The sequence below is a fragment of the Mya arenaria genome, chromosome 14 (genome assembly GCF_026914265.1).
Source record: "Mya arenaria isolate MELC-2E11 chromosome 14, ASM2691426v1".
In the NCBI taxonomy this organism is placed as follows: Eukaryota; Metazoa; Mollusca; class Bivalvia; order Myida; family Myidae; genus Mya; species Mya arenaria.
Genome location: NC_069135.1, coordinates 30,314,314 through 30,326,906, shown reverse-complemented (window position 1 = coordinate 30,326,906; position 12,593 = coordinate 30,314,314). Strand labels below are relative to the sequence as shown.

General features: G+C 35.3%; 2 protein-coding genes across 2 annotated transcripts; both read right to left on the bottom strand.

Moving 5' to 3' along the window:
• Window positions 1-1,187: 1,187 nt before the first annotated feature.
• On the bottom strand, window positions 1,188-6,009 carry LOC128216449 (glutathione S-transferase 3-like). Its single transcript, XM_052923018.1, has 5 exons — window positions 5,763-6,009; window positions 4,317-4,421; window positions 3,494-3,612; window positions 2,454-2,558; window positions 1,188-1,864 (listed from the first exon to the last, which is right to left on the bottom strand). Exons 1-5 carry the CDS (start codon window positions 5,896-5,898, stop codon window positions 1,694-1,696), a joined length of 636 nt encoding a protein of 211 aa, XP_052778978.1. The 5' UTR covers window positions 5,899-6,009; the 3' UTR covers window positions 1,188-1,693.
• Window positions 6,010-8,963: 2,954 nt separating this feature from the next.
• LOC128218039 (uncharacterized) lies at window positions 8,964-11,392 on the bottom strand. The gene is made up of 3 exons (XM_052925553.1): window positions 11,277-11,392; window positions 10,238-10,342; window positions 8,964-9,648 (listed from the first exon to the last, which is right to left on the bottom strand). The coding sequence occupies exons 1-3, from the start codon at window positions 11,334-11,336 to the stop codon at window positions 9,478-9,480; spliced, it is 336 nt and encodes a 111-aa protein (XP_052781513.1). The 5' UTR covers window positions 11,337-11,392; the 3' UTR covers window positions 8,964-9,477.
• Window positions 11,393-12,593: the final 1,201 nt, after the last annotated feature.

Genomic DNA, 12,593 nt, shown 5'->3' with positions numbered 1-12,593 from the left:
ATTGCACTGATTTGCCCTCCATGATAGCGTCGTTGCATTTATTTGCCTTTCATTATAGCGTTGTTGCACTGACTTGATTTCCATGATAGCATTGTTGCACTGATTTGCCTTCGGTAAGAGCGTAATTGCACTGACTTGATTTCCATGATAGCGTTGTTGCACTGATTTGCCTTCTGTTAGAGCGTTATTGCACTGACTTAAATTTCATGATAGCGTTATTGCACTGATTTGCTTTCCATAATAGCGTTGTTGCACTGATTTGCCTTCTATTAGAGCGTTGTTTCACTGATATGTACTCTATTAAAGCGATCTTGCAAAGATTTGCCTCTTTTAAAAGCGTTGTTGTACTGAATTGCGGTATATAATATGTTTGTTGCACGAATATGCCATCTGTTACATCTGTTTCTGCACTGATTTGCCTTCTATAACAGCGTTATTGCTCTGTAATGTCTGCTGTAACAGCGTTATACAGAGTTGCACTGGCTTGTCTCATAGGATAGGGTTTAGCTTGGATATAATAAAAAATACTAATATTGTATTCTTTACAAAAATATTTCATAATGCATTGATGTGACGTGTTGTTGTTTTTATATTGATAACAATTTGTGCATGGCATCTCGGTTAACATATGGTAGAATGCCACCAATTAAAGCCAAATTTGAGATCAATCGATAATCATCCGTTTCCAATCGAAATATGTTTTTTTGGTTTCGTTTAATTGATCAAAGAAATGAAAATCAATCACGATAAATGAAAGAGAGTGAAGAGGGTTACCGTACTTAACTATTAGGAAACATTACTTGTCTTGCTGTAGAATGACAAAGATTGAACTGAAATTGCCCTCTTAAATTTCGCCATTTAACACTTGAAGAGCGTATGTAAAAAACAAAGTATTAAAACATAAAAAATGCTGTTATTGATGACGATCATATTCGCAAAGGAAATGCTTTGAATAGTCAAAACAGCACCCCAAACTACTACTTTTAAATACTCGTTAATTAAAGGGAGTAATTAAAGCTATTATTCTGTTTTCACGACTGACACAACAGTTCAAACATGCTTTGACAAAGTGCAACTATGATCTATTCATAAGATCAATTAACTTCAAATTGCTATGCCAAATATCCAACTGGTATCATATACCTGTCTGTTCGGTATATTTTGGGAACAAAGAAAACTGCTATTAATATTTTTAATTGTTTATTCAGGACATAAATAGTGAACACTTAAAACAAACACATGGGAAAGTATAAACGATGAAGACAAATCACATACTATATAACTAGGACATAATGAGAATTTTAAAACATTTTTATCGTGATAATTGTTCATTTGCAGAGATGGCAATCAATTGAACTTGAGCAAGACACACAAACTGTATACTTGGATAAGTTGTCCATTGGTTATTTTAGGCTAGTTTTCATTTAAAGTGATTTGGTTGGTTAATAGTATTGATCTAGTCATTGACCAATCAATAAGCATTTGGGCTACATTGACCATACCAGTTTTACACAATTGGTTAGTGATGATTAACGCAATACAAATTTGTTCGTCACCATTCCATTCGAATGGATCAAATCCGAGTTTAAGTAACATCATTGACGGTCAAGTATACTAAGAGTTAACCACCTCCATTTAAAGACAACGTATTGCAATGCCGAATAACAACACAAACGGCGCCCACAACTATAGTTTATTTTTGCTCATACTCTTGTCTTTTCTTGAGCCATTCTGCAACTTTCTTTTCGGATTTGACCTTTTCCTGGTGTTTCTTGATAACAGGGTATTTGTTCCATGCGTCCACCAACCCGAGTCCTCCGGTCTGGTCAACAAAGTTAAAAACTGCAAGGTCTGCCAGAGATAACTAAAATACAAACATAAACCCTTTAGTTATACTAGAATATGATTATAAGAATACAAACAATTTATCAAATTTGTGTATGTGTATTTCATATGGGAATACGTGAACAGAAGGGTGTTCATACTATTTAACGATGTCATAGTGACTATAATAAAGTTTCGGATTATAGTGGAGTGAAAGTAATGAACTCAAGTTGCATATGACCTGTTAACTTGAATGACATCACACTTGAAGTAAGCATTTTTGTCGTCTTGGCTGTTTAGAATGTCACCACTTATAACAATCTTACATGAAATAACTATGCATTAGAGCATTTCAAGAATGTCAGAATATGTAGTTAGACCAAAAACAGAACTGATCACAGTTTGGTTAATATCGTCAGTACTGTTTGAACCACATAGTACATTTGTTTGAAAATACACCACAAAGCAACAGATGGAAGCATATTTGGACAGAGAAATATAGCTTTTTATCTCTATACAGCGTGAGCAAATCACACTAATACGGATCATTCATTTAAGGTGCCGAAACTGACAAACGGTGACAAAGGAAAATACGTGGTTAAACTCAAGGAATAATTTAACATTCGTACCGCTGATCCGACAATGTATCCGTTCTTTCCCTTCCCAGATCTCAACTCAACGTATTTGGCCAACTTTGGTATCGACTCCTTCACAAATTCATCTTTTATGGCCGCCTGAAAAAGCATTTGTCAAAATGTGTTTAAATCTTACATTTGATGATATTTATGTGTAAGAAAAAAAGACATATCTTTATTGGTGCTTATTGACTGTCCGCGCCTACATTGATACATTAAGGCTTACAGCTCCTCAGAGAATTGTTGTTTCCATTGTATTATTAAAGTTGAATTATGATACCAAAAGAGGAAATTTACCCCCATCGGTTGGTGGGGTATACGCCAAAAGTATGTTTTCGAAGCCAAGATGCTGTGGAAGCCACTATTTATATCTAGATGGTCCTACAAACCAGATAATTTGCAAAACCCCGTAAAACCCACCCCGCTGGTCTCAGTCGAGGCTGTATCGGGTGTAAAGAACACACGCCGGGTTATTTTTTTCTGGGTAAGGGCTTTATTATAAGTGTGCAAAATAGCGTGACTGATGATAAGAAAAAAACGTTGAATCACTTGTTACACCGTAAGTTATTAGTTGTAATATTTTTCCATGTACATACACTGACGACAGCTTCGAATTAAGATATCCGATGTACAATATCCAATGTGGTGGCTAATCTTTTATTGGTAAAAACGCTTTTTGTTAATGCCGGTTGGCTCTATCTGCTTGTGTTGTTATTCTAAAGAATATTGCTTAGCAAGATTATTCATATGTAAAATAAGTAAAAAAGGCGTAACGTTTAACGTGACGTCGCGTTATTTTTGCTGTGCAAAGTGCTCCGTGTTGTTCTCTAGGATAATAAAACTAAACCCGCTTTAAAAATAAGAAGCGTTGTTTTGCAGAATCTGGTATTACGAAGGTGTTGTGTTATTCGGAATTTAAATGCAATTGGAAGGTTATGCGTTCATCTCTGGAATCGCATTAGAACTTTAAATGTTGTAGCATTTCAAACATCAATTTAAAATTTGGAATTGTTTCTATTCATAGATTCACAAACCTTTGCCGCGTCGTCGTTTTTGTCAGAGAATAACCCAATAATTGCTTTTTGAGTGTCCATGACGCATTCGAACACTTCCTCAACCAGAAGCTGCTCTTCTTCATTGGCACCAGCAAGTTCTGCAAATAAGTAATATTTGGAGATAATCAATGTAAACCTGCCCTCTAATATTGCCCCTCCCCCATCCTAATAAAACAATGGCAACTAAAACTAAAGATACAAGCTCAGTAGCTATATTCTACCACTTGGATAAGTTGGCCACAGGCAGCGAATTGTATAAATCTGGTCAAATATGTGGTTTGGTCAAGGTCAGCTAAAATGTTAACTTATTGGTCAACACCAACCAAAATTTACTATTGACCAATCATATCATTTAAATATGCAAACAAGCCTAAATATTATCTGTGTACATCTTATCGAAGTTTAGTGCAATTTGCTGCAGCAGCAATTGTTATCTTTCGGGCAGTTTGTGCATTTAAATGATTTGATTGGTCAATAAAAATTATTGGATAAATATTGACCAATCAATAAACATTCGGCTAACTTTTACCAAATAAATGAATAATCCAGTTTTATACAATTGGCTTAAGTTTAAGGACAGGCGCTACATACGTAACATCGCTTTACAAGACTACATAAATTACACAACTTTCAAAATATCGTCATCAGCAATCTCGGTGAACGGACTCAATACAAGTTTAAACCAGCTTGTGTAAAAAATGTATCGTTTATAGTATATAAAGAATGCATCATTTATAGTAGTTAATTCAATCAAAGGAATATTAATATTGAATTTTGTCACTTCATTGGGTGAAATACTTACTGAACTTCCTGGCTAATGTTCTTGCAATAGCTCCCGTCTGACAATACGAGGTTTCGGTCTTGCCTTTGGTAATAGACAGGATCGGCATACCACCGAATGGCGAATCTGACAAACAAACAATTAAAATTGTGTGCTAAAAGGGTCGATATTGAAATTTGGTGAAAATAGGTTTCATTTCCATTTTTATGGTCCATTTTTGTGCAATTTCTATGAATAGCAAAATTGACACTGCATGGGATAGTTGTATTGGCAGAGCTGTATTCAGATAGACCGCTGGAGAGACATACTTACCTATGCAAATGCACTTTCTGTTAAAAACAGAACTAATTGAACAATAGGAAAATAGCTCCAAAAGGTCAACGTGGTTTTAAACAGTTAATTTTTGAATTAAGAAATGATATGCAATGTTCAAAAATATCATGAAGATATATGCGTGTACCCTGCATGTAAACTGCTTGTTTAATGTGTATGGTTTTCGAACGGACACCTCTAATTTAAAGTATATGTAGTCAAACAAACAAAGAAGAAGTAGTGTTTATCAAGTTTGTGTAAGCGACGGTTAAGCTTCAGTATCATTATGAAGTAATGCAAGTCTACAAGACGGCGTGTTTCAACAATATCTTTCTGGGACACGTTTTTATAAAAGATTTGGAAGCGTTTTTGCCGTTTCATTTCAATAAAAGAATATCTCGTTATAACATTTATCACATAGATCTATCCGGTACTTAAAGCTGCAGTCTCAAAGATATACCATTTTTACAACTATTTTATTTTTTGTCTTGGAAAGAGCAAATTTTTGGTTACATATCTGCAAACCAATGATATATGATTGCTGACAAAAAAAACAGATCGTAGATTTTCATATTTCCGTTCGAAAATTAATGTTTTATGGCTCAAGCCGTTACTAACGGTTTAATAAAAAATGCATAAAACATCAACTTTTGAACTTTAATATAAAAATCTCGATCTAATTTTTTTGTCAGCAGTCTTATATAACTGGTTTCAATGGATCTTCGCAAAAATTTGCTCGCTCCAAGACAAAAAATAACAAAGTTGTCAAAACGTTCAATCTGTAAGAGTGCAGCTTTAACGGGTGTACCTTAGCACGCTTAAGCAGCGGGGTTTACGACTAAGAGATCATATTGAAACGGAGTCTTGACTTATAATAATAATTCGTAATCATCATAATGGAATTGAAACGATGAAGCACCTAATCTCTTATTTTGATCTGGCATTTCATAGTGGAGCATTATGTGCATACAAAATGCGGTTTAAACAACGATCGATGCGAAATGACCTGTGAATCTTAACCAACTGATAAATATTTGTGCAGGTCATCAAATGAAATACATTTCAGAGATAAAAGAAGCATGCTCAAATAAAAGTTACATTGTATATAATAACTATGCTATACACGTACATTAAATACATGTACTGTTCAAATACCTGGTTTGATCTTCAGCCACTGCTCGCGATCCATTCTTTCATCTTCAAACTTCTGACCTGCTGCAGAAAACACCATCCTAATGATCTCTGCATTTCCCTTACTCTTAAAGTATTTCAATTTGTAAATTTCACCCATGCTTATTCTTTAGATTGTATTCGTTATATTTAACGTTGAGTCGAGTACGAATGTGCTAGGGTAGTAGTAATAGGTAGTAGTTTAAACGCTCGTAACCTCCTCTCACTGTGTGTGGTATTGGCTCGATACGATGGTTTATATATATATTCACCATATCATAATGTCCTGGTTTATGACTCGATATTTTAAATAAAAATACATTTTTTTCTAGGACGTCACAGTTTTAGAAATATCCAATTTCTGGGACGACTCCGTCCTAGATTTCTGCTGATATTCATCGATTCCAATATTCTGGTATTATAATTCAGGACATATTCGCTGCGCTCAAGAAGAGTTCATTTCTATATAGGATATCTTTTGCGACAAAAGGCCAACTGCGCATGTGCATTGTTCCATGTACATAAATACAAATAAAATAAAATTGGTTTCTTACTTAGCATATAGTTTTGTTTTAAGTATACGACAGATTTAAAGACACTTACACCGACTCATAATTGATCGCTACTATTGTTTACATATGTGATATTTCTTCAAATTTAAAAACAATCAACACTATTGAAATGTCCTAAAATCAACTACAGGTACAGCAACCTTGCATGTAACCAAAATCTTGCTTAAAGGTCAATTGAGTACTAAACGAGAGACACATCACTACAAGACAACAAACATCAATCAACTATCAAACTATCTGCATTGGTAAAAACACAGAATTGTATATAATACTTGTGTTGTCAAACATTTCCCATCAGGATTATTTATAAACAAATGATTCCGTTCCGATTCCGTGATAGCGTTGTTGCACTGACTTGATTTCCATTTTAGCATTGTTGCACTGACTTGATTTCCATTATAGAGTTGTTGCACTGATTTGCCTTCCATTATAGCGTTATTGCACTGATTTGCCCTCCGTGATAGCGTTGTTGCACTGATTTGCCTTCTATGATAGCATTGTTGCACTGATTTGCTTTCCATTATAGCGTTGTTCCACTGCTTTGCCCTCCGTGATAGCGTTGTTGCTCTAATTTGCCTTCCATGATAGCGTTATTGCACTGACTTGATTTCCATTATGGCGTTATTGCACTGATTTGCCCTCCGTGATAGCGTTGTTGCACTAGTTTGCCTTCCACGATAGCGTTATTGCACTGATTTGCCCCCCGTGATGGCGTTGTTGCTGTAATTTGCCTCCCATGATAGCGTTATTGCACTGACTTGATTTCCATTATGGCGTTATTGCACTGATTTGCCCTCCATGATAGCGTTGTTGCACTAGTTTGCCTTCCATGATAGCGTTATTGCACTGATTTTCCCTTCGTGATAGCGTTGTTGCACTAATTTGCCTTCCATGATAGCGTTATTGCACTGATTTGCCCTCCGTGATAGCGTCGTTGCACTGATTTGCCTTTCATTATAGCGTTGTTGCACTGACTTGATTTCCATGATAGCATTGTTGCACTGATTTGCCTTCGGTAAGAGCGTTATTGCACTGACTTGATTTCCATTATAGCATTGCTGCACTTATTTGCCTTCCATTATAGCGTTATTGCACTGATTTGCCCTCCGTGATAGCGTTGTAGCTCTAATTTGCCTTCAATGACAGCATTGTTGCACTGATTTGCCTTCCATTATAGCCTTGTTCCACTGATTGGCCCTCCGTGATAGCGTTGTTGCTCTAATTTGCCTTCCATGATATCGTTATTGCACTGACTTGATTTCCATTATGGCGTTATTGCACTGATTTGCCCTCCGTGATAGCGTTGTTGCAATAGTTTGCCTTCAGTGATAGCGTTATTGCACTGATTTTCCCTCCGTGATAGCGTTGTTGCACTAGTTTGCCTTCCATGATAGCGTTATTGCACTGATTTTCCCTCCGTGATAGCGTTATTGCACTGATTTGCCCTCCGTGATAGCGTTATTGCACTGATTTGCCTTTCATTATAGCGTTGTTGCACTGACTTGATTTCCATGATAGCATTGTTGCACTAATTTGCCTTCGGTAAGAGCGTTATTGCACTGACTTGATTTCCATGATAGCGTTGTTGCACTGATTTGCCTTCTGTTAGAGCGTTATTGCACTGACTTAAATTTCATGATAGCGTTATTGCACTGATTTGCTTTCCATAATAGCGTTGTTGCACTGATTTGCCTTCTATTAGAGCGTTGTTTCACTGAAATGTACTCTATTAAAGCGATCTTGCAAAGATTTGCCTCTTTTAAAAGCGTTGTTGTACTGAATTGCGCTCTATAATATGTTTGTTGCACGAATATGCCATCTGTTACATCTGTTGCTGCACTGATTTGCCTTCTATAACAGCGTTATTGCACTGTAATGTCTGCTGTGACAACGTTATTCAGAGTTGCACTGGCTTGTCTCATAGGATAGGGTTTAGCTTGAATATAATAAAAATACTAATATTGTATTCTTTACAAAAATATTTCATAATGCATTGATGTGACGTGTTGTTGTTTTTATATTGATAGCAATTTGTGCATGGCATATCGGTTAACCTATGGTAGAATGCCACCAATTTAAGCCAAATTTGAGGTCAATCGATAATCATCTGTTTCCAATCGAAATATTATTTTCTTGATTTCGTTTAATTGATCAAAGAAATGAAAATCAATCACGATAAATGAAAGAGAGTGAAGAGGGTTACCGTACTTAACTATTAGGAAACATTACTTGTCTTGCTGTAGAATGACCAAGATTGAACTGAAATTGCCCACTTAAATATCGACATTGATCACTTGAAGAGCGTGTTTTAAAAAAAAAAATATTAAAACATAAAAAAATACTGATATTGATGCCGATCATATTTGCAAAGGAAATGCTTTGAATAGTCCAAACAGCACCCCAAACCTCTACTCCTTTTAAATACTCGTTAAAATAAAGGGAGTTATTAAAGCTATTATTCTGTTTTCACGACTGACACAACAGTTCAAACATGCTTAAACAAAGTGCAACTATGATCTATTCATAAGGTTATCTTCAAATTGCAATGCCAAATATCCAACTGGTATCATATACCTGTCTGATCGGTATATTTTGGAAACAAAGAAAACTGATATTAATATTTTTAATTGTTTATTCAGGACATATATAGTGAACACTTAAAACAAACACATTGCAGGGAAAGAATAAACGATGAAGACAAATCACATACTATATAACTAGGACATAATGAGAATTTTAAAACATTTTTATGGTGATAATTGTTCATTTGCAGAGATGGCAATCAATTGAACTTGAGCAAGACACACAAACTGTATACTTGGATAAGTTGTCCATTGGTTATTTTAGGCTAGTTATCATTTAAAGTGATTTGATTGGTTAATAGTATTAATCTAGTCATTGACCAATCAATAAGCATTTGGGCTACATTGACCATACCAGTTTTACACAATTGGTTAGTGATGATTAACGCAATACAAATGTGTTCGTCATCATTCCATTCGAATGGATCAAATCCTAGTTTAAGTAACATCATTGACGGTCAATTATACTAAGAGTTAACCACCTCTATTTAAAGACAACGTATTGCAATGCCGAATAACAACACAAACGGCGCCCACAACTATAGTTTATTTTTGCTCATACTCTTGTCTTTTCTTGAGCCATTCTGCAACTTTCTTTTCGGATTTGACCTTTTCCTGGTGATTCTTGATAACAGGGTATTTGTTCCATGCGTCCACCAACCCGAGTCCTCCGGTCTGGTCAACAAAGTTAAAAACTGCAAGGTCTGCCAGAGATAACTAAAATACAGACATAAACCCTTTAGTTATACTAGAATATGATTATAAGAATACAAACAATTTATCAAATTTGTGTATGTGTATTTCATATGGGAATACGTGAACAGAAGGGTGTTCATACTATTTAACGATGTCATAGTGATTATAATAAAGTTTCGGATCATAGTGGAGTGAAAGTAATGAACTCAAGTTGCATATGACCTGTTAACTTGAATGACATCACACTTGAAGTATGCATTTTTGTCGTCATGGCTGTTTAGAATGTCACCACTTATAACAATCTTACATGAAATAACTATACATTAGAGCATTTCAAGAATGTCAGAATATGTAGTTAGACCAAAAACAGAACTGATCACAGTTTGGTTAATATCGTCAGTACTGTTTGAACCACATAGTACATTTGTTTGAAAATACACCACAAAGCAACAGATGGAAGCATATTTGGACAGAGAAATATAGCTTTCTATCTCTATACAGCGTGAACAAATCACTCTAATACGGATTATTCATTTAAGGTGCCGAAACTGACAAACGGTGACAAAGGAAAATACGTGGTTAAACTCATGGAATAATTTAACATTCGTACCGCTGATCCGACAATGTATCCGTTCTTTCCCTTCCCAGATCTCAACTCAACGTATTTGGCCAACTTTGGTATCGACTCCTTCACAAATTCATCTTTTATGGCTGCCTGAAAAAGCATTTGTCAAAATGTGTTTAAATATTACATTTGATGATATTTATGTGTAAGAAAAAAAGTCATATCTTTATTGGTGCTTATAGACTGTCCGCGCCTACATTGATACATTAAGGCTTACAGCTCCTCAGAGAATTGTTGTTTCCATTGTATTATTAAAGTTGAATTATGATACCAAAAGAGGAAATTTTCCCCCATCGGTTGGTGGGGTATACGCCAAAAGTATGTTTTCGAAGCCAAGATGCTGTGGAAGCCACTATTTATTTCTAGATGGTCCTACAAACCAGATAATTTGCAAAACCCCGTAAAACCCATCCCGCTGGTCTCAGTCGAGGCTGTATCGGGTGTAAAGAACACACGCCGGATTATTTTTTTCTGGGTAAGGGCTTTATTATAAGTGTGCAAAATAGCGTGACTGATGATAAAAAAAAACGTTGAATCACTTGTTACACCGTAAGTTATTAGTTGTAATATGTTTCCATGTACATACACTGACGACAGCTTCGAATTAAGATATCCGATGTACAATATCCAATGTGGTGGCTAATCTTTTATTGGTAAAAACGCTTTTTGTTAATGTCAGTTGGCTCTATCTGCTTGTGTTGTTATTCTAAAGAATATTGCTTAGCAAGATTATTCATATGTAAAATAAGTAAAAAAGGCGTAACGTTAAACGTGACGTCGCGTTATTTTTGCTGTGCAAAGTGCTCCGTGTTGTTCTCTAGGATAATAAAACTAAACCCGCTTTAAAAATAAGAAGCGTTGTTTTGCAGAATCTGGTATTACGAAGGTGTTGTGTTCTTTGGAATTTAAATGCAATTGGAAGGTTATGCGTGCATCTCTGGAATCGCATTAGAACTTTAGATGTTGTAGCATTTCAAACATCAATTTAAAATTTGGAATTGTTTCTATTCATAGATTCACAAACCTTTGCCGCATCGTCGTTTTTGTCAGAGAATAACCCAATAATTGCTTTTTGAGTGTCCATGACGCATTCGAACACTTCCTCAACCAGAAGCTGCTCTTCTTCATTGGCACCAGCAAGTCAAATATGTGGTTTGGTCAAAGTTAGCCAAAATGTTAACTTACTGGTCAACACCAACCAAAATTTACTATTGACCAATCATATCATTTAAAAATGCAAACAAGCCTAAATATAAACTGTGTACATCTTATCCAAGTTTAGTGCAATTGGCTGCAGCAGCAATTGTTATCTTTCGGGCAGTTTGTGCATTTGAATGATTTGATTGGTCAATATTTATCCAATAATTCTTATCGACCAATAAACATTCGGCTAACTTTTACCAAATAAATGAATAATCCAGTTTTGTACAATTGGCTTAAGTTTAAGGACAGGCGCTACATACGTAACATCGCTTTACAAGACTACATAAATTACACAACTTTCAAAATATCGTCATCAGCAATCTCGGTGAACGGACTCAATACAAGTTTAAACCAGCTTGTGTAAAAAATGTATCGTTTATAGTATATAAAGAATGTATCATTTATAGTAGTAAATTCAATCAAAGGAATATTAATGCTGAACTTTGTCACTTCATGGGGTGAAATACTTACTGAACTTCCTGGCTAAACTTCAAAACAACATACATTAAACAGCTATCAAAGTTAAATATCTTCATTGGTAGGAACTAACCATTTTATATAACACTTGTGTTGTCAATCATTTCCCATCAGGATTATTAATAAACAAAATCTTCCATTTAATGCAATTTACTTGTCAAAACGGCTTGTCTTATAGGATAATACAATAACAAAATTTGGAATAACTCATTAAGAGGAAATTAGAGATCGCTTAGACCAATAATGGCTGTAAAATGGAAGCGCATACTTTATCAAACGTGTTCCGTATTGTAAACGAATGTTCTATTTTATAAAAAAATAAGAAAGATGGGGGTTTTAGATCCGCGTTAAGATGCTGATAAATAATACAATGAAAACTACAGGGAAAAGTCCGGATATCAAATATTTAGCCTGTTTAGAGGCACAAGGCGAGGGACAAATGGACACCGAACCAGAAACACATACGGACAAACAGACCATAAATGATTCAAAGTAACTTTTTTAAAAAGTGATGGAATTACCCCATAGGAACGGTCAGGGAAAATCGAGTTAAATAGTTGTTTAAACTAGAATTTATGCGCATTACTGCACACTTGTCGCAATGACGTTCTAGTACAAATTGGGTCAATTGTTCAGAACATGGTTCAAGTTAGCAACGTGA

Coding starts and splice junctions, on each gene's coding strand:
- LOC128218039 (XM_052925553.1), bottom strand. CDS start 11,336: ATGGACACTCAAAAAGCAATTATTGGGTTATTCTCTGACAAAAACGAC. Junction 10,343..11,276: donor AAAACGACGATGCGGCAAAG/GTTTGTGAATCT, acceptor ATGCTTTTTCAG/GCAGCCATAAAAGATGAATT. Junction 9,649..10,237: donor GATACATTGTCGGATCAGCG/GTACGAATGTTA, acceptor TCTGTATTTTAG/TTATCTCTGGCAGACCTTGC.
- LOC128216449 (XM_052923018.1), bottom strand. CDS start 5,898: ATGGGTGAAATTTACAAATTGAAATACTTTAAGAGTAAGGGAAATGCA. Junction 4,422..5,762: donor GTGGCTGAAGATCAAACCAG/GTATTTGAACAG, acceptor TTTGTTTGTCAG/ATTCGCCATTCGGTGGTATG. Junction 2,559..3,493: donor AAAACGACGACGCGGCAAAG/GTTTGTGAATCT, acceptor ATGCTTTTTCAG/GCGGCCATAAAAGATGAATT.